Below are 22,477 nucleotides of genomic sequence, written 5' to 3' on the forward strand. Positions count from 1 at the left end.
TTCAAATGCAACCTATACTATATACGTACAGTGAGTAGGAAGGAGGACTTGCCTTTTCTGCTGGGGCAGAACACGCAGTTATCCACAGGTTCACAACATGTAGCTGATGCGCCTTTTCTTGGGCTCCTTCTTTCCCTGCAGAGGACAAGCTGGAGCAACAGCATTCTCTGTTTACACACTACAAAGACCCATGTCGAATTGGTCCTGGGGAGGATAAACCATGGGCAATCGGTAAGACCTTCTCGAGCTATCGGTGTGTGAACATTTACTTGTCGTGTCGCTCAGGCGACCTCTGGAAGCAGCAGGTAGCTCAGCTAACTGGCAGTAAGAATTTGGTGGACACCAAATATTTACAAGGGCTATTTCTGCAACATACATTTTATAAAGCTTAACCGTGTCTCGCTGAGTTTTAATTAAGAGCCAAACAGAGATCTCAAACTTCAGTCCACATTCTAGAACTTGCATATCAAGCTGCCTGAATGCCTTCCTACACCTGTTCTGCTTTTTTAACAATAATCTCTAGATTACTTTGGCGGCGGGGGGGAGGCCAAATCATTGTTTCTGTACTTTCTGCAGCTTTTGATCAGAATGTTCCATGTGGTGTTCTATAAATACTGTAACTGAGGATGTAACAAAGCAATTCAACGCTACGAACCTGTAGGGTTCATCTTGTAAAAGATTTCATGCAACTCCAAGATATTCATAGTTGGTGAAACTCAGCTGAACTTGGTGAAATCTTAACTTGGGAATTAGACTTCCTCTAGTGGAGTAATTATAACTGAGATAGTAAAGGCAAGAATGCAGAACTGTTTAATAACGTGGCTTTACTCTGCTGTAGCAGAGAAACAAAAAAAAAAATAATCAGGTATTGGGGCTGAGAAACCGGAAGGGCAGAGGCCACGGTTTGAAAGGTGGCAGGCAGCAGGGAGGTCAGGATAGAGGGGAAGGGAACACAAAGAGCTCTCCGAGCAGTCCCCTCTGCCCGCACAGATGCTGCCGTCACAGCTCCCCACCCCCAGAAGCTTCTGGAGAGGCAGGTCACATACGCTGGGACAGTTACATCTCCCTTTCTGTTTACAGGTACCTTGTTGGATCCCGAAGGATTATATGATGAAGAAGTGTGCACTCCAGATAACCTACAGAAGTACGCGATTCCTAAAACTCTTACATGCTTTAGAAAATTCCTTAAAAAAAGACTGTTAAAAATAACCTACAAACCACCAAACATTTTTTTTTACTCAGGGGTACTTGGGGAAGAGGAAAAAAAGGGAAGGAGAAGTGTTTGCTTTTCTCAGTCTAACAGAACTGGCTTCAATGGGTAAAAAGAGGAGAGCAACTGCAGGCAGTGGTTTTGTCTTTAGAGTTGGTCCTACCTGGACAGGCCCATAGGACAGGAAACTCCAAGCGCTACTGAAAAGGGTACGTGGACAGCTTGTCTCAGTCTTTCTGCAGGCAGCCAGCTCGCTGGTCACCGCCCTGTAACGAACAGCAACAAAAGGAAAGGTAGTATTCCTCAAATAAAAAAAAAACCCCGAAAGTGTAAAACACCACCCCCAACTCAAAAACTAACTACCCATTTCTAGAATGCTTGCAGAATGTGATAGACCTAAAAACGCAAGCTCACAAATTCAGAGAGGAATTAAATAGCACTTCAGATGTAACTAGGACTATAGCTTAATTTCTGTTAGTGATACTTGACCAGCATTACTTCTGAGGAGTGTTTGACATTGAGAGACAGGTATCTTTGGTTTCAGCTAGTGGACTTCAGAGAAATAAGAAAACAACTTAATTTGCAGAAGTCTTAAGATAAATTTCTTGAATACCTGTACTGTTTGTTAAATAATATGCCAGTGGAGAGAAATCAATAAGCTTTGTATATTCGAGAGCAGCATTTAATTATTTAATTAACGTAGTAATCCTTTTGCACCTTCTCGACCTTGAAGGCTAGTTTAATGGACTAAGTATGTTGTTAGCGTGACTAACTATAAAAGATGCTCTAGCTGTTCGTTACCAAAATATACTAAAGAGGTAAAGTTATTTGAGTTAATAAAGTTAATGAGGCTGTGCAGATGCTTCAGTTAACACACATAATGGAAATGGTACATTATAGAGGCACAGTTTATGTTGGCATATTTACTCACTCGGTACACTGCACAGACACTTAGTTGAATATATTAGCTGAGGCTACCCCTTGAAGTCATCTTTGTATCCGTTTTGAACAAAGAAACTGAACTGTAGACATAAGGTTTGGCTTAGTTTATATTCAAAATAAGGATCTGTTACAGCAAGTCACGCTTTGCACGTTCGAGAGCCTGCAAAACTTTCAGGCATTTCTATTCACATGTTGAAAACGTGAATTTGGTACATGTGAAAGGGATTTCTGGAAAGCAAAAGTAAGGTAATTTGGCCCTACAATCAAGTTTGCAAATGCAAATCTGTATGTGGGTGTAACATTCTATTTTATAGTTCCAAGAGCAGGCTTGGAGCTCTTTAAAAAAATAACTTGAAAAAAACGCCAAAACAAACCCAAGCCCCTGCGTTTTCAAACCACCTTTTAAGACAATCTGTCACCAAATTACTTTTGGGGTATTTTGTTTTATTCCCTGCAGAGCTACTTGTGTTCAGTAATTAAGTTCCACTGCAAATACATGACTGATGGATAAAAAGCCATCAAATGATCAATAGAGTATCACTCCTACTACCTATGTGTACGTACAGCACCTCAGTATGAGACAACTGGGAAACACTCTTGAGTGTTGGTAACCCAATACACGTAAGACTTCTGGCCTACCAAATGTGGCTTTCGGTTTTCTGCAATACGTTGTAATTGCCTCAGACGGATGAAAAAACACTCTATTGGACCAGAAATCCCACTAGCTTTGTACGCAGCTCTGCAGGGCAACAGGGACCTGCATCTGTACGTTACGTAGAGGTGCTTATATATTAAAGAAACCATTGCGGCCAAGAGAGCCTGGCCTCCCATCTCTCCAAGGAACTGGTAAACATCAAAATTACCAGTAAGTTCAGTAAAGTTTAAAGCCATTCATGGATTGTGGGCTTTAAAGACATTAAAATCTTCAATAGCACAGAAGCTGTGGAGCACTGTCTAGCTAACTGGTATCATACATATACACAGCAGAACAGGGTTCAGCCTAAAACTGATCTGTTCTCAAATTTTTCAATAAATCTTGAAAAAATGTTACAGACGTTTGAAACAGATATTTAAATCAGCAACGTAAGCTATCCAGAGAATTATTTCTTCATCAGCACTCTTCTCTAGTTTATAAATAAAATTAAGTAGTTCACATTACTAAACTAATTAGGCCATAAAAGCAGCAGAACAACTAGTACTTAAATATCTCTTTCATGTTAAGTACAGTGTACGTAAAACATCAGACTAGAACAACATACTCGGTACAAATAATGAGCAAGTCATAATTATAGAACAATTAATAAGCTAGATGTAACAATCTGGGCCCTGCCACAGTGCTGGAAGCCACACAAGCTTCTGTTCAGAAAGGCTTCATGAAACGCACACAAATAATCTCATCTCACAAAGACCATCATCACCGTCACGCAAAGCACTGGAATAAGCCTGTTTTCATCCCTGAACCCTGGACAGAGCCTGGCACGGGAGAGCTCGTTACAGCACAGCTAAGAAACAAGCTGGAAATGCAACATTTTTCCAGTCTCCACTGCTGGGCAGTGGCTCACAGTTCTGGGCACCAGGCCGCAACGGCAGGAAGAGAAGTCTTCCTTAGCTCAGGTGCTTCTCACCTAAGTGAGAGCTGGTCCCTTGAGCTTCATGGCTCCCTTACACATGCTGCCCTTCGTGCTCCTTTGCTCGTGGCAGCTGTGGTCAGCACTACAAACCAGCTGCTGGCCACAGAGCCGTGTGACAGAATTGTCATACGTCTAAACTTCAGAGTTACTTGGGACTGAAAACCTTTCAAGGAAAAAAGAAAGTTCCAACTACGCTTTATCCTCCCTTTTTTTGTGTCCTATGAATCAACAGAATTACACTGCCAAAACTCACGTTTACTTGTGCAACTCAGTCACAGTTATGTTCACTTAAATTGTTAGCATTTAACTGTTAGCATAGCATAGCCATATGTCCAGTACTTGTGCCTAGTTCTGTAGACAAACAACAAACCACTGCATGTAAGGTGCTCCAAGTTTGAGTCAGGAGTAGATGCGCACACATTTAGAAGTTGTTTTCCTCGTGTATTTGAAATCAACGTTTCTGTTCCATGAGCAGTTGTGCAAGTTAAGTGAATGCCCAGCGTTCACAGACTTTTAAAAGGACATAATTGAAGCTAAAACAAATCCATCTTTTAAATTAATGCAGATCAGATTTTTTTGCAGTAGTACTGCAGTGCTAATCAGCAGTTTCTTCTACTTTGTTACTTAATTAGCTTTGCCAAATATAAATACAGTTTTTGAAGGAGGTCAGTCCCATCAAAGAGCTTGCTTTCTTGAATCTAGAAAAAAAAAGCGAATCATCTGCAGTAGCTCTCTGTAGCTTGCAAACGGGGTGCAGATCGTAACCTAATTTAGCGTGAGTTATTAGATGACAGTCTAAAACTGAGTAATACATAAAAGGAAACTTACTGTCATCAACTGGTTACAGTAAACTCTGAGAACCTTCAAGACCTCACCAAGTCCAAAGCGGGTTAACAAAAGTTCTGATAAATACCCACGTGACCAGAATTTTGTCACTGTCACCTTCTGAAGACCCATGAAGTATATATCAACTGACCCAAACTTACAGATCGTAACACGACTGTAGCATGTGCTGCGTCCTCTCTGCCACCATTCAGATCATTCCCAAGAGACAAAATTTGATGAAGGATCCATTTGAATCTCAAACATTAAAACACATCACAAGAGTCTGGTGTTTTGTCTCTTGTTTTTCCTTCGTTCTGTGTGCTCACATGCATGCATTAAAAAATTCCTAAACCCAACCCCATAAAACTCATCCAGAGTCGAGTCTTAAGAACTGGGTGATCAAAAATATCTTACTTTTTTTCCAAGGTGAAATTAAAGGCTTTGTATCTGCTAGGACCCAAGTTCATGGCTCAGTGTTTCTCCTGCGACAGTTGATGTAGCAGCTTAATGGCGTAATCAACTCTTACAAGGGAAACCACAGAACCTTGAGCTCAGGTTTTGGCCGGTAAGTGAAAGTGAAGGAGAATAATTTTCAGGGAGGTGGTTTTGAAAGCACTTTGTTCATGCTTCAAGCCAGACAGCAAAACCACAGCCTAAGCTGTCCCTCTCTGCGCACAGCAAACCAGCTGTGGTTGTACTAGATAGTTACCTGTCTGCGTAACGCCCTACAGGGGCAGTTCCCGCTTTTGCATGCGCAGTGGTGCCTGCTGCCTGTAGCGTTCTTTTGGTACGTCGTTTAAATAGAATACGAGGAGGTAAACAGAATTTCCTTTTAAAGCAGCACAACAGCAAAACAATACAGAACAGCACAGCAACATCGAATTATCGTAAAAATAGAGTGACAGGGACCTTTGTGGGTTATCTGGTCCAAAGTCATGTTCAAAGCAGGGCTAACGAGTTCCTCAGGGCCTTAATAGTCTCCAGCATAAAACCTACTGTTAAGGTGTAAACACCCAAACTAAACATCTTGGTGGGAGAGCTGCAGCTTACTGTTTGCCTGAACACAAGACTGGTACCTAGAAAACTGGTTCTTCATTCTGACTGCTTCTGTATATGGTCTGGGGCTGCATATTCTCTTTGCAAAATGGAGGCAGCGCTACCACACCCACCCAGTAAGTGCAGCTCTGTAAAGGTGTTTAGTGGGTGTCACACACGGGAATCAAACAAATTGCGCTGTCATTATTAGTGAAGCAAGAGCTCAGGGTCCAAACCACAGTAATCTGATGCTGAGGCTTGCACAAAACCAACTACCACACGCCCAAATGTCTGCTCCTGAAAACCATTCCTCATCCGTACCCTGTCTGTGAACCTGGTTGTCTGCATTTCCGAAGGAGCTGCTCTGATCAGAACGGAGAGGTTTGTATCAGAGCACTCAGGGTTGTTCTGCAGTAACCCATGGAACAGTCTGCTAGATGCAGCAACAGCGGAAACCAGCGCAGGGGCTGTGGGCTGCAATATACTGCAGCTAGCGGGCAGGCAAGGGCCTCGCCTCAGGTGTCCTCCAGGCTACAAGGGTAGGTCCACCAGTACAGCACCAGCGATGCCAGACCCGCCATGAGGCTTTAAGAGCACTGTCAGCAGTTAGTACAGCCTCATACTGCAAAACACGTTTGGAAGAAGATGTGCTTTATGAGCTTCACAGTCCTTCTGGACAGGCATTACCTTTACCAGGGATTTCGAGACAAGCTAGCGTAACGCACAAAGGGATGGAAGGAGCAAACATTTAAAGCACTTGTTTTGTTTTTTGATGAAACAGAGTACTGGAAAGTGAAGAAGGAAGGAAAGGATACTTAGTCTATCCCACCAGCAAGAACCACAGCTCCAGTCAAAAGGGGAGGAAGGCATCACTGAAAGGAAATGGGAGGAGGATCGACTATATGCTCTATACAGAGGAAGGTCTCTACCTGGAGTGGAAAGTGGTGAGTTTCAGAGTTGGCAAAAACAGAGCCGTAACTCACACAACAAACTTGTCTGGATGGCACTGCAGCCTGCCCTGCCTGGGATCAAATTCATACTCCAAGGAGAGCTTGCTGCTTTGCTATTTTCTGCTTCTGCATGTAAGTATTGAGTTTGTAAACCTAGTGCATAAACAAAATTAAGATGAGTACAGGGATTCTGGTAGCAACACTGGTAGATGCAGCGCTCTTCAAAACCAAAGAAAAATCCCTGTTTTCATTCCTTAAACTTTTGCCAGACCAAGTGTTTTGGCTAATGTTTTCCATGCCAGCAGTCTGAATATTTTTTTATCTTTTCAAGTGTCTGGACGCTCTTACTGTGCCTATGAAAACCAAGCTCAGTTACAAGCCTGCGATACACAGGCAGATTTTTACATGGGCCAACCAGAATGAGAACTTGTAGCGCACTGTCTGCTCCCTGGTGTAGGGCCATGCCTTATACAGAATTCCATGAGGAAAATGAGAAACTAGTTCACACTTACCGTACCCTGTCGCAGCTGCGGCAACAGAGCAGTTCAGCATAGCTCAGGGCATGATACCGCAGTCTGTACTGTCTGCATGCACTCTGTGGACGCAGCAGCTTAGCAGATAAATTCTTCTGAGGCTTCCCGTCTCAGATGCACAATTGCTCAGGGTGCATCTACATGGTAAACCCATCTTAGGTTTGCACAAACAGCAGCAAAACCAATACTTGAATGGTTCTGACCCAGATTAGGTCGTTGATAAGGCTCATGCTGGCAGCATAAAGAGAACTAAAATATCTGTGCTTCATGGAAGCACTTCCCAGAGGACCGGCAAAGTAAGCACCTGCTGTAGGAGGGAACAACTACATTGCAGAGGTGAGCGTCAGGGTTCCTCCATCCAGCTTTCCGAGGCTGGGAAGCACGCGGTATTTCCTATAGAACTTTAACTTGGCCTACAAAGTGTTGCCAGAATTAAAGCTGGCACTCAGAGACACCAGGAGCAGGGTCCCAATCACCTGGAGTTCCCACCAATTTGAACACCTCAATCTAGTGAGGACAGGCTTCCCTTTCAGCTGCGTGCTGAATGGCACGGTGTGGCCAGCGCCTCCTCCCAGGGGAGTGCCTCCTCCCTCACACACAGGTACCTACTGCAGCACTACAGATCGGTCTGCCTGGAACGACACAGCTGTTAGTGTACGTGGGAAGCAAAGGTGCCACAGATTTCATCCAGGGTAGCTCAGCCGTGTGTCACAGGGACGGTTCAGCCCATCCGCCGCAACACACTGACATGCTCCGTGGGGCAGACAGCTCACCGTCAGCCCAGCCAAGCTGGACCAGGCCCGTACATCTACTAATACAGTTGAAACAGTTCAAAGTAAACCAAAAAGAGGTATAAAAGCTGAGTCCTGGTGTGTGGTATCACAGACCAGTCTTCCAGTTCCCTCCTCCTTACTTTTGTTTTCCTTCTGCAGGAAGTGGAAGAGTTCAGCTTTATTACCCAGTTAGCAGGCTTGACAGACCACCTACCAGTAGCAATGCGCCTCATGGTGTCTACAGGAGAAGACGACCCTTAAAACGGACCAGCTTTGAGAGCTTAGAAGAGGGAAACGTTTAACGATATTAAGAAAATATCAGAGGATAAGAACGAACTATTCTGGTGCCACATTAGGAAAGATGACCAGACCTGACCCGGGCTACTCCCAGAACGTACCAACAGTGGCGGATATAAGAAGGGGAGAAACGAAGGGGTTGTGGCCAAAAGCCACTGTCACAAGTTGCTCAGGCAACAGGGCAGGCCTGTACTCCAATGCTTTCACTGTGGACCGAACGGAACCAAGATGGAAATCCTAATTCCTTCTGAACCAGTGCCATTCTTACTAAAACATGTTTTTATACTAATATATAGCACAATTTAGTTTGTAATTAGTCTGTGAGTTAGTGCTGCTCAATGGTTTTTTGCATAATTTCTTTGTATAACTAAGAAGCTAAAGCTTTTTTTCTTTTTTTAGCCTGTTAAAAGTTGTAGTAGCGTGCTTGCATCAGTAGCATGCGCCCGCACTGCATGCCACTCTGAGATAAAATAGTAAGATACCATGGGGAATATCAGAATGGAAGTGAGTTCAAAAAATCAGATACCAGCCAAAGCGAGGCATTCTGGGACTGGCAAACCCTTCTGTCATTACAGATAGATCTTAAAACAAACACACACACACTCTATTCAATTTGCAGACCAGTATCTTCCTGTCCAATTTAAGGATACTTAAAAGATTTGGAATTAAGACTTTACGAATGCAGTTCTACCCTTATTCCAGCTGTGTTCCCACTGAAACTATGAAGTGTTTTGTCTGAATAATGACTCCAGAATCAGGCCTTTAGCTTTCTAAGCGCAACTTGTTCCCTTAAGAAGAAATAGAGTTCCCCTGTAATGTCTTTTCTTTCTTTCCCATATGTGGGGCAGTTCTGAATTATGGTATGGGATGATATGTATGTTACAGTAGAGTGAATAGATTCCTGTAGTACCATTGGTAACACCAGAGCCAACATTCTGCCTTAGCTAGAAAGAGTAAGTGGGAAATAGCTTGTAAAATGCATGCTAGATATTAGAGTTAAAATAAACATAAGTGACATTTGGGGGCAAAAAAAGTGTAGAACAGTGTATGATGGATAAGGCAGGATAACCTAACAATTTCCTAAAGGAATCGGTACACTTAAAGGGGAAGTGTAGCATGGCTAGTTAAGAGTAGAGACTAGAACTGTGACTCTCGGCCTTCAGTGGCTACTTCCTTGGAGCAGAGGGTTTGTTTAATGTCTGTGAGACACAATTCTCCGTTTGTTACGCACTCACAGACTTTAACAGGGGTCCTGCCATCTAATTCATAATGTTCTTTCCACTGCAGCTCTTCAAACGTGGGGCTCCCTTCTGCCATCTTACTCCTGTGACCTGACCTACCAGCCTCTGTAACCTTAACAAAACTGAGGAAAAGCTGAGACTCGGGTCCATAGCAAGACCTGGCCTTTTTTTAGGGATTTAAAATCAGACCAGTTTGTGTTGCAGATGTAACAATGTAACCCCTTGCATTTTAACCGATACTTCGTTTCTTCTGCCTACTTCCTGTTCCATTTTAGGGTTATTACCTCTTACATGACAAATTCCCTGTATTAAAAAAGAGAAGAGTTAATCTAATACTAAATACTTACTCCATTAAGTCAACTGTTTTAGTTACGCTGGCCACAAACTCCTTGAGATGCTCTTGTTGTGGTTTAGTTTACACCTACTAGGAATCAGCCTGCGCTAAATCAGAATAGATTTAAATTAGGAATCCCAGTCTGCACAGCCTCTGGTACAGGCTTAAGTAGCTATGGTAAACAATGGAACTTTTACTTACATCAGCCTGATTTTTCCAAGTAGTGAAAACTCTTACCAGTATTGAAAGTACCAGGCCAACAGCGCTGGCTAATTCCCAGTAGGTAGTAGACCACTGCTCACGCTCTCCCACTGCACCCGGTCTTGACATGTTTTACGCCTCCTCTTCCAGTCCTAGCGTCCCTTCAGCAGAGACTGCCTCTTCCAAGTGTACTGTGCCAAACCACGGGGTAGTCTGCAAGTGTAACCCACGGGGACTCAAAAATGGAACCAGACTCAATTCCCCTTTTTGATAAAATTCGGAATTCAAGTTTACAGCATCAGAGACTTCAGTGTACTATCCCAGTGCACCACCAGTTTCCCACTTTGTACGTTTCTCTTTATACAGAGGGTGCACATATGTGCAGTGTGTCTTTCTGGTTTCTTATCTCTCACCCAGTTCAGAAAAACTTGTACCTGAAACAGTGCTTTTAATCCTATTTTCTACCTTGCTTGTATTTTATTAACCTTTTTAAAAAAACCAAACAGTATCAGTAGCAATTTGTGTGCTGCCCAGCAGCTATTTCTCACTAGTAAGATTAAATATAAGGTACAGTATTTTTAATAGCTTTCCTAACAATGTAATTTACAATTTGATATCAACTTCACCAAGTATCAGTTGCAGGAGCTGAATTTGACACTGTGTGGGATCTAATCGTAAACCTACTGCCAAACAATGTTACATTATTTACAGTAAAACTAATAAGGTCTGAATTACTTTTAAATCAGTTCTGTGGCTTTGTGCTGACTAAAAACCAGGCACTTTTGTCAACTTTTTGAGAAACATTTTTTCAAATCTGAAGTAGACCGTTTTAGATTGTGATGTTCTTAAGATTCTCAGTGATCAAGAAACAGTCGTAAAGTGTTCTCTCTAAACCATACACATACATTTAATCAGTTGAGGTAGTTCTTACTAATTTACTGTCTTAAGGATCTAACTTTGCAAGAGAGTGATGCTGGGAGGTACAGCATTGCAGCACCATTGTACAGATGTTCCTTGCTTTTTTGCATTGATCCTGTGCCTTCCGATGCCTTGGTATGCTTGCAGGAGTCAGAGAGCGGCTGTACCGGTGAACTGTAACCAACAGGCTTCCCTTCCCAGGGGAGTAACCTCCTGGAGAAAAACAAGGTTTGTCTACACTACCACCACAGCTCCACAGACTGTCTCACAGCGAATCATTCAAGCAACGCCTGTACCGCAGGATATCAATCATTGCAAGCCTTAGACAGATACTACGTAATAGAGTCTTTGCATTTAAATAAAAGGGGGGTGGGGTGGGGGAGTGACAACATGCCCAGGCAACCGAAGCCTGGATAGCCTTTTCAGATGTCAATCCCACTTCACTTAAGGACAGCATGACCCCGTTTATCAGTAGGATGTTATTTATAAGAAACATGAGTTAAGCTTACTCTACTATGCTTACCCCACTCTGTACAGCAATTTCAGGTATCTTCAAGAAGTGGGTGGTAACGCTATTCTTGGTTTAATAGCTGCTGCTCAACAGGGATACTGTAGATGAAGCGTCATCTGTTTTTATAAAAGCTCGGTAACATCTTCTGTTTCTCATGTTCAATTTGCATTTTACAACAGCACTTCTAGAACAAATGAACAAAAGACACAAATGAGGACAGCCAAAAACTAAGAACTTCCAGAAGTTTCAAGGACATCAGGTCCTTACCAAGCTGGTACCTTTAGATCACTTCAAAAACAGGACCTACAGAACACAGCCCCTCGGGCACGTTCACATCCAGTTAGTCCGTGCACTGTTTGAAGGACACATGATCCACCTGCTTTGCACCACAGCTCAGTCCCTGAATACCAGGGCAGTAATGCCTAGTGTGCAGCTCAGTGCTATTTGAAAAAGCGTTTACTAGAACTAGTTCACGTGGTGGCCAACTAGTTTCATTCCATCACAAACTGGATGCTTAACTGACGCTGTCTAAAGCATGCAAACGTAACCTGATGGGCTCCAAGGAGAAGCCTGCGGCCTGCTGTCCAGGGAACGAGTTCACCTCTCTCCTGCTAGTGCTACAAGGTTTTGCCCCTGAAGCACTCTCAGCTGGCCTGGCTACACCCTCAGTCCTACTGACTGGGTAAGACAGTAAGATGTAAGGAACTTGCAATTCCAATAAAGAATTATTTTCTTTTTAAACGGCCTTTGTTTGGTGGTCCAGATTAAGCCGATCTGACTGTCCCTGGTTTGGTCTCTGAGCTGCCCTGGGATCACACGGCAGCACAGCAGTGTCAGCACATATCATCAGCTCAGAAACGAAGCGTTTTTACCTCCTCCTGGCACTACAGGATGAGAACAGAAATACAATTCAAGCACTTTGAAAAACTCCCAATTTTATCATCCATTCCAGTAAGGGTCAAATTGTTACTGAAGGTCTCATTTTTCCATGCCATCTTGTTTTAAATATAATCTTGATGCTTTTAAAGACTTGTATTATTGCTGAGGTTTAGAAATCCTATAAGAATAACCTTTTTTATTTCAATGATTTTTTCGGTATTGTATCCTTATGGAACCTAATGTTTTTATATGGTAAGCACACACCTTCTGACATTTTGTTATAAATGTATTAAAAAAAAAGAAAAATTTAAATATTTTCATTGGTTTCTTTACCTGCAAGAAAACCACAATCTCAGACCTGATAGAAACAAGGTATTTTGAACAACAGGGAGGGGTTTTTGTCTTTTATTGGTGCTGAAAGGAATAACTGGTTGATGCAAACAAGATAATAAAATTTTAAGGCTCAAATGATTCTGTCCAGTCCACTTTTTCTGGTTTTGTGATGTGGAGTCTGACGTCACTAACAAGAAATCTGACTCTTAAGATGCAGTCTAGTGGGTGGGTCAAGTACGGTCTCACTGCGCTATGCCTATTCTGGTCAATCTGCAGGAAATAAAGGGTGAAAGAAACCAGTGCTTTTCGTCCGCCCGCCCTCCACTGTGGCCTCTGCAGTGGACATCCCCCTGCACTGATGCACCCCGCTCGGTTTGCAAGGCCTGCAGCCCTCACCCAAGCCCTGGCGGTGCCCACCGCATGCCTGAACCCCGCATCTCACGCCAGTCCGCACTCTGGGTATGAGGAGATCCGCCCTGCACTGCATCCTGCTAGCATTTGACCCAAGGCCACAAGAACAGTTTCTTACTATGCAGCTGTGCTCTTACCATCTCAACGGTTATCCAGTCTCTGAACGAACAGCAGGTTTTTATCTTTATACTGCCCAATCAAAGATAATTAAAAAAGAAAAAACCCCTCACTCCCTTCCCATACATCTGTCCTTAAGAAATCCAGTGATTTAACAAAACCATGTCAAGGGAAAAGAATCCATTGTACTAATTCAGTCTTTCTGAACAGTCCTCAGAGCCCTTTACAGCAGCCTCCACCTGGAAGAATTTATGTTTCCCACAAGCAGAGAGGAGGAAATCGGTGGAATGCAAGTGATTAGGGAAGAGCACAGCACACAAGCTTCTTGTCATTAGCTCAGGAAGGAACCGCTCCATCTTGTGAGACAGGATGTTAGAGGTGGAGCTCTGTGGCTTCCTCCATTGCTGTACAGGTGGGGTTTGTCTGCGTGCTGACACTACCGTTGCGTTGCACGTTGGCAGACCTCATTGTCCAGCGGTGGGAGGCCAGCATGTGCCTCTCCTGCAGTACCTCATCTGTTCTTCTGTTGTTGCCTTTTACATTATTATTTGAGTGGCTCACCAGCGGGTTCCGCTCCATGAAGCGCCACAGGACCACAAGACGTAAAACAATCATTTCTCGGACAGTTTGTATCTTCCAGGCATTTAACCAAGAGGAGAAAGTACAGAACATTGTAACTCCTTCCTGCTCCCTCTGCCCCGGGAGCTGTAGTGTTGTTTATTATGAACTGATGCCCACAGCTGCCTGCCGGTCAGCACTGTAACTGCGATGCCATCTGCCTCGTTGGCTGTTTTACAGATTCGCTTGGCAAAGCACCTATTAAAACACAGACTTCCCTATCCAACTGAAGTTCCTGTTCAGAATGCTGCTGAAACTGCTCATCTTCTAGCCCTCTTCTTTTAATAGGCCTATTTAATACTTTGATGTACCAGTTCTCCTTGCTGCTGCATTTTCAAGTTGCTTGTCTGCGTATTCCTGGCCTTTCAAAAGACGTGCTCTTACTCTCTACTGTTGTTTTTGACTACTCCAGATTTCCCATCTACTGCTCCTGAAGCTGTACGCCCATTTGCTTCCATACCTTCCCTGACATTTAGGGTAGGCTCCAAGCAGCCATTTGTGAATTGGTGAGCAGGACTTGCTAGGAAGACTGGCAGGAAAACAAGAATCCCCTTTCTCATCTTTTACATAATGGCAGATTTAACAACTGCTCCTTTAAAACCATTAAATGTGGACAGGAAGAAACAGGCATTAATGACAGGTAAGATTAGAAGAAAAAGGGAGAAGAAAAAGGTATCTGAGGATAGTTACACATTGTACACAGACCTAAAGAAGATTAATCTCTGTCAACATTTGATCTGGGCCGTATAATTCATTCCCTTTTCCTCCTCCCAGATGTGCCCAAACCCCTTTAAAGGTCTGACGAACATTTTGTACTGCAAATCATATGTGCTGCTGAGGCTGTGCTCAGCCCTACGCCTGCCACGGTGCCCATGCTGGAACCACCTGCCTCTCAACCCATGAGCCCGACCTGTCTGCCTGCACCATGTTCTGTCCCCTCACCCTCCTCCCGCCTGACACACAGGCTCTTTGGGGCACATGACCGTGTCACTGCCCTGTCTTTTATACAGCACCCAGCACTACACAGCCAAGGAAAATGGTCCCTAGGCACCAAGAAACATCTAAACACTAAACTAAACAAAAGAGGAGACTAACTGTAGTATAAAAATGCTACAGCCTTCCTGTGTGCTTTAAAGGATAAGATAACTGAATATAAACACATAAAATAAAAGGACATGTTCCTATTAACATACTAGCTTTCAGATGGCTTTCCTGTCTGTAAACTGCATCATTCCTAGAAAAGAGCACCTGCTTACTCTGTTCCTCTGGAAAGTCCATAAGCTGATGCTTCACCTTCCCTCACTCCCCACATGGGCATCTCATACTCGCCAACACACACGTGAAATTTCCACCACTGCCAAGCCCCCCTCTCTTTACCTTTTTTAAGTAAACCTTTGACTTCTCCAAAGTCAAACCCAGCAGAACAACTCCAAACTGCTTCAAGTGCTACAGCACAGCTGGTAAGCTAGCTGCATCACAAGATCCTTTACCTGTATAAACACTGCAACAAAAGCCTCAAGCTTCACAGCAGTTTCCCTGTTACACTACATCTGTTACAACAGTGTTTTTGCAAAGCTCTGCTAAAGCTCTTCAAGTCATGGCAGCATGTCTAAAGCAACCAGAAGCCTTGAAGTCCCATTCCTATTCGCAAATGTTTTGACTTTTCCAAATCCCAGCAAGATGCATCAGTCTGATGAGCTCAATAGCGACCTTAATGTAATCCTGAATGCCGCACTGTCATTAGTATACTGAATATTGATATCTCTGACCGCTTTCCACCCACTAAAATGGAATCTGCCTCACAGATACACACATTAAACACTGTATTAGCTGGTAACTGGTATAAATCCTTCTGCTCTAACAACATAAAATGGAAGATGATGGCTAAGACATTGCAGTGCTGCACCAGAGAAACAGAGCTGCCTGCAGGAAGGATAACAACATGTTTGTGAAGGGGGGGGGACACGGACACCTCCCCGCCCCAATCACATTCAACCTGTGAGCTGTGATTCCACAAATGCCTAACAGAATGACTCTTACAGAGTTCAGGATGCAACTACAGTAAAAACTGCTCTGTTCCACAACAATACTTCTGTAATGTTAAGATTTTAGATGATGTAGTAAAAACAACTGCTGGGTTTCCAACACTACCACAGCATTGCATGCTACAGCGCCTGCATGGGCACCCGCCGAGCACTGTGGCATTTGAAAAGCAGCGATGTGGGAGTTCAGAACCTGGAATCACCCAAGGGCAGTATATTTTGAACAGATCCCACTGCAATGAACAGAAAGAGACACGCACAATGAGGGGAAGACGACATGTAATTTGGTACCATTGTTCTCATTAAAGATGTTCATGAACTTCTAAATCAGCAGACGACTTTGAACACCTCAGCCCTACTACAATTTGGGTAAAAACCTCACTAACTTTTCAGATCTAACTAGGTATAATTGTTACCTCCTTTGTGTTTTGCTGCAACAGATTCTTGAATACCTCTCAAATGCCACTCCAGAATTTTGAATATCCAGCAAAATCCAGCTGGACCTTTCTCTACAATTAAAAACTTCTGCTGAAGTCACCGGCCACACCGTCACCAGCTTCAGCAAAGCCAACAGAGGGTGCTTTACATTGCTTAGAGTAAGGACCTTCAGGATATCAAGGAACAAAAGGCAGCTGCAAGGTCTGCAAGGCACCAACTGAAAAAAAATCCTAAACCTAGCATGGTGCCAAGCACTACGCTAAATATATTTCTAATGAAAGGTATATCACATAAGATAAACTAATTCTCAGTATGCAGCCCGGTCCATTATCTCAGCCAAAAAATAAGACGGTTATGAAACAGGTATTTAAACTCTATTTTCTGTTACTCCTTGGTTACATATAATTTCTCTTTTCCACATTTGCCGAGAAAGTTATTTATAACCACAGCAAACTCAGACTTTTAACAAAACGTGTCTTGTACCCCACAATAAGCACAAAAGAAGGAGTTCATGCTGCAGCTACTTCATTAATTATCAGACTGGTGTTCTTGGAACTTTGCAGCTTTATTGAACTAACAGTGCTTACCGCAGTGAGACCCCTCTTGCCCACAGCTGACCTTGAGTGTCCTTCCACCTCACTGCAAAAACCTCGGCCTCACCGTTCTGCAGCTGTGTGTTCCAATGTTAGAGCAAATTAGAAGCTGTAAATGTAGCACTTATTATACAGTGACAGAAAGAAACGCTGAGTCTGGTTAAGTGCTGGGCAGTGGGCTCCACACCCAGTGTAAGGTCCTTGTCCAGGCCTGGGTTCCCAGGGACTGACAATTAGAAGGTGGTTTCTGACCACGAGACCAGTTAAGTTCAAAACCAGCTTCCAAATGACCACAATGGAATGCAAAACAAACAAAAATTCCTCTCTGAAACCCCAGTGCTTTTAAAATAAGAGTTTGATGTATTTTTAAAGAGAGATTTTATGCACAAGCCCTACTACATAAAGGGACTATACAGGGCAATCCAGAAGGTCCCACTCAGTCCTGTGTTTGATTTGAGGACAGGGGAAAAGTACAGAATTTTTTCTGCTTCTGGGTTATGATTATTTACAAGCCCAAGCATAATTATCTGTCTGGACCTTCAGTTTATTCTTTTTAAAAAAAACCCTGATACTTTTATACACATCTTAAATATGGTCAGAACTGGTTCTACTAGCAGAAACTCTTCAAGTATGAATAGCTTCCTGTCAAGGCTCTAGGTCAGAAGACTGTACTTAAAGTGGGGGGGAAGGGGGGGGGGGGGCAGGGGGGAATGGAAAAAGAAAACGGAATGGAAAGAGGAGACACTCAAACTGCAGACACACTACAAAGATATGAGAGCATCTAAAAAGGAAAGAAAACAACAGCGCAGCAACAAAAAAGTGAAGAACATTAAGAAAGATTAAATGGCCCTTAAGTTATTTGGGAAACATTCCACAGTATTTACATTGCTGACTAGTTTTGTTGGTGAAAAGCATGACTACACCTGGCTTTTGGTTTTAGAGATGCTTTTTTATTAAATCTTGTTTTAAACATAATTATTTGATTAGCTGTTGCCCAGCCAACCCAGGGAATGCAAATATAGACTGTCTCAAAAAGAGAGTCAAAGCTCTCAGCTTTTAAGGGGAGGTAAACAATGGAGCAGTGTATCTAGTTCCCAGCTAGGAAGCAGAGACACAAGTGGAATATTCTCCCCATAAGCAAAGGGATACAGGCAGCAGCATCCAAGAAAGCAGCAGGAAGCTGGCAGTGGATATAAGGCAGCGCATCGATTTGAACAGATGATCTCCTGTGAGAAAATACCTTTATTTATTCAGGCAGACTACACAGCCTAGCTGACTGGCACACTGACAAATACAAAAATGGCAGCATCCTGAACAGGAACACGTTCTGTCATCATGGGAGGCTTCAAAGAAAGAGAATGGGCTAAAGAGCACCCAAAAAGACTTCACCACATCCTTACCGCACTATGGAACACGGCACATGCTGCCAACCACATCTGCATGTCAACATATCTGCAACAAATAATAAGAGAAGTTCAACTCTCCATAATGCAGCCCTGACACTAACCTGGTTTAGGAAGAACTGCTTAGAAGATCCAAGGTGCTGGTGCCCCTTTTGGAGGGGAAATGGTACTTACACCTCTGCCAGGCTGTTTCATTCATATAGTCTATAAACATCAAATAAAACCCATAGCCTGGCAGTGCAGGCATTGCATACAAATCCAGTAAGAGACTGGCCTTGAAGAGCTTCCTGTCCATGGCAAGCACAAAACAAAACACTCAAAAATCAGATGTTTTGTGAGTTTATACCCATGAAACCTGCGGAGCAAGCCTATTTTGTATTGGAACACAACCACATGATCTTTCCTAGATCGCTGTCTGCCTTCTTCCCTTTTTGGAGCTTTTTTAATGTATATTGCACAGTACACACCAAGATAATGCAAGAAAAGGTGAAAAAGTAACATTTAATGTAGAAGTTGACCTTATGGTTCATTTATTCTGCTGTGCAACACAGAAGGAAGTGCTAGTTTTTGTTGAGCACTAGCCAGTATTATGCGAAAAGTGAAGGGCAGGGGGAGAAATCTAAAAAAAATATATTATTTATTTATTTAATGCATAAAGGAGAAGAGATACAACTTCCCTAATGGTTTCATACAAGACAGAAACACATACTAAGCCATCATAATGCAATATACCAGTAGTTTTCAACATGAGACCACAATGTATTAACATATACTTCCACCAAGATCTTCATCCTCTGGCACGCTACGCCTAGAGACAGAGGATTAGTGCTCTCTAACCATACACACGCTGCACAAGGTAACTGCGATACAATCTTACCGCACTTTCCCCCATGCCTCATCAGTGCCTTCAGACAAGTACAAATCCCTGCCCAACTGTGAGACTTCCTGGCTTGCTTTCCTGTTAGTCTCTGCAAACTCTGCTTTGCTCTCAGGACTGACTGCCTGGTCAACAGGGCGTAAGGGAGGCTGGAAGAATGAAAGAGACGGCCGCTGATTTTTAAACAAGGCTGAGGCTTAGTGAGGAGCAATGCCAACAGGGTCACTTAAGGGACTATCACTTAAACTCTCTTAACAGAATGAAACTCTTAGATCTGGAGTCCAAAGATCATTTTAATTACTCTAAGAAGATGCTACCAGAGACACATAGTAACGGAGGCAGCTGTAGATGTAGGCAGCTGCAGCTGATCCGTGTCACTTAACAGAGGTTTGACAAAGCTGCTATGATCATTTGTTTTTAAAACGGGGGAAAAAAATGCTTTAAAACAAGCTAGGGACAATTAGACTTTAACATAAAGAACCCTTCCCCTGAGTTTTCAGCCTTGCGTCTATAGTTTACAACAAACTTAACACTAAATTTAACCCAAAACTGGGCTCTGCAACTATTTTTTTTTATCCCCCACTTCCCCTTCTTCCCACTAGGGCAAAGAAAGCTATGATATAAACGGTAGCCGTAACAGAAAAGTATCTTAAAAGGGGGCAGAACCCACAAAAAATTCTTACACACTGTCGGCCTTTTTGTTGGTCAGCGTTGTTTGGAAAACAGCTGTTTAGACCTATTTTATTATTTGTAAAGACATTTCCAGAAGAAAAAAATAAACTTTGCAGCAAATTAGACCTAAAAGCAACTAAGCTCAGAAACAAACAAACAAATTAAGTCTTATGTTTTATACCTCTAAAGAAAAAGGCTAAGTGTGTTCAAAACGTTTTTTCCTCTTCACAAGCTTAAGTTTTCCACTAAAAGGCCATAGGACAGAGGCTCCACTCACAGGAAACAGGCTGTGAGAAGTATTATGGAGAGCTCTTAAACATCAGATGAGGAGATAAGAGACCCTAAACATTACCAGCAGGGTCATGAACATTCAGTACTAAAGCCACTGCCTTGGTCCTCACTGCTCGCTCAGTACAACGTCCCAGCATGCCAGGATGTACACGTGGCAAAATACCAAGCAAAATTATATGGTATGAATATTCTTTTCATACCAGCTCCCTACCCATACACACACTTGGTTTCCTCAGTCGAAAGTCAGACACACTCAACACACGAACTTCTGTTACTCAAGTCCCACTGCTAGTTATGTAACAAAGCAGGCCTCTCAGCTTGAAGTTATTTGGGGTTGGGTTTTTTTCTTTTTGGCTCCCTTGTGCAAACCCGTGGACTTTGGAAGCAGGTGCTGACACAACTTATTTAATGTAGGAAACGACCGGGCTCGCTGGGAGGCGCAGACCCGCCAGGGCTGACGCCCGGCCAGCCCCAGCCCGGGTGCGGGCCCCCCCGGCCCTGCCCGCAAACCGCTCGACGCCCGGGGCCGCCCGCCGCGGCTCGGCCAGCCCAGCCCCGCCGTCCCCGCAGCGCAACGCCTCCCCGGCCCGGCTTACAGCGGCCTTCCCGCGGCGCAGACGCCCGCCGCTACCCACACCGGCTGCTCCCTCGGCGCGGCGGCGGGCGGCGGCGTGGGGGGGTACGGGGAAGAACATGTCTGCCCCCCCCCGAGGCGGCGGGAGGCCAAAATGGCTGCCAGCGCCTGAGGAGGGGGCTCGGCCAATCAGGAGCGGGGCGCGCGCCCCGGGCGGGCATGGGCAGGCGCGCTCCCGGGAGAGAAGGGGGCGCCGGGGGCGCGCCCGGTCCGGTCCCCGAGAGTCCTTCGGCATCCCCGGCCAAACGGCCGCCCGGGGAGGCGACGGGCGAGTCGGTTTATTACTAATTAACCTGGCTGCGCTCAGCGCCCTTCCCGCCGTCAGCGCTCCGCTACCAGCGGCTCTGCGGCTGCCCGTCGGAGCGCGCCCGCAGGCCGCCGGGCCACCGCCTCAGCGCGCCCAGAACCACCGCACCTGAGAAGAAACACGGCACTTCCGAGCGCTGCGGTGAAGGCTGCTGGCCCGTCCCTCCCACCCTGTTCGCCGCTGCAGCTTGATTTATTTGCCGAGTCTCCGCGTTGTGAATAATGGGTTTCTCCAATACTCTCTCAGTCACTTTATGGGCGTAGAGATCCAGCAGGATCCGCTCCGCAAACGGCAGCACCCACTCCTTCCAAAGCACGAGTGCGATGCTTCATCTAGAGGGATGCGCAAGGCAAGAAAGACCAGAGGCCGCAGAAAAAGATCAGGAGCGAAAGACAAAAACCCGAGCAAACACTTACACAGCTGCGCTCCAGCAAACCCCCGCAGAACAGGAGGTTACGCGGCCGCTCTCGTGCCTGACTTCAGAGCTAAGATACCCTGGGACTGTGCCCACGCCACTGCGAAGAGCACCATCAGAGCTGCAATTGCAGGGCCTTCCCTTTGCATGCAGGAAGATAATCAGCTCTTATTCTTTCATTAGTGCCCTTGTCCACAAAAGAAGCATCTTCAGGGCTCTCAAATCCTAGACTGAATCCTGCTGGGGGGAAAAAAAAAAAGTGGAAAAAAAAGTGGGTCATCTTCATGACAGCCTTTCAAGACAAAACCAAAGCCCTATACAGCCTTGTAAATACATCTATATTATCGATTAAAAATATAATTTGTATGTAATATATATTTATATATTTTTTTTCAAAAATGTTAAAAAGCCCATTGTTTTAATTACTGAGATATCCAAGGATCTGCTGCCTCTCAGCCTTTATCTGCTCTATCTCGGTCAAACCTCGTAAGGCTCCATTTGAAATCACGCTGTGCTAAGAAAACAAATGATTAAAGCAGAGCAAGGGAGTCAGGGGATTAGTTTATTCTGCGTGGCCTTGAGCAAGTCATTTTTAGCTCTGAGGCCCTAATCTTATAGCGAGCCTGGGGCAGATGAAATACTTGAACACCCACACAAAGCACACAGTTTTTTCTCATCTAAAAACCCAGGGATGACACAACATACCTCTCCCTGAGAAGCATCTTAATCGTTAATCTGCATTAAATGCTTGGAAATGTGAAGATTTAAAATGATTAAGTACCAAACCAAATTAGTATTTTGCAATGACAGTGGAGTCAATAAGGTAGAATGACAATGCAAGCACCCACTGTATTCAGCTCACAGTCGACACCAGAAAGATCTAATACTAGGAAGCTGTCTCTTCCTCGCCTAACAACCCGCTGTAACTACAAATAGAATACAAAAGATGAGTGACTAAATTAATTAGTCCTGAACTGCATCCTCTATCTTGTTAAATGCAGGAAGCCTACGCAGAGCAGTTTCAAAGGGACTAATGAAGGAGAAAA

General features: G+C 44.1%; 1 protein-coding gene and 1 long non-coding RNA gene across 2 annotated transcripts in view; one reads left to right on the forward strand and one right to left on the reverse strand.

Moving 5' to 3' along the window:
* The window catches only part of SMPD3 (sphingomyelin phosphodiesterase 3), a 120,802-nt gene extending 108,054 nt beyond the window's left edge, over nucleotides 1–12,748 (forward strand). The window contains exons 5-8 of the mRNA XM_056360401.1: nucleotides 142–231; nucleotides 1,081–1,144; nucleotides 6,425–6,587; nucleotides 8,059–12,748. Coding sequence (XP_056216376.1) covers nucleotides 142–231; nucleotides 1,081–1,144; nucleotides 6,425–6,587; nucleotides 8,059–8,160 — 419 coding nt within the window. The 3' untranslated portion in view covers nucleotides 8,161–12,748. The remainder of the gene's footprint in view (nucleotides 1–141; nucleotides 232–1,080; nucleotides 1,145–6,424; nucleotides 6,588–8,058) is intronic.
* Nucleotides 58–22,477, reverse strand: LOC130159141 (uncharacterized). Its single transcript, XR_008825630.1, has 4 exons — nucleotides 20,672–22,477; nucleotides 10,009–11,585; nucleotides 1,374–1,476; nucleotides 58–204 (listed from the first exon to the last, which is right to left on the reverse strand). It is a non-coding gene; the product is annotated as an uncharacterized LOC130159141 (long non-coding RNA).

Source organism: Falco biarmicus, chromosome 15 (assembly GCF_023638135.1).
Source record: "Falco biarmicus isolate bFalBia1 chromosome 15, bFalBia1.pri, whole genome shotgun sequence".
Classification (NCBI taxonomy): domain Eukaryota; kingdom Metazoa; phylum Chordata; class Aves; order Falconiformes; family Falconidae; genus Falco; species Falco biarmicus.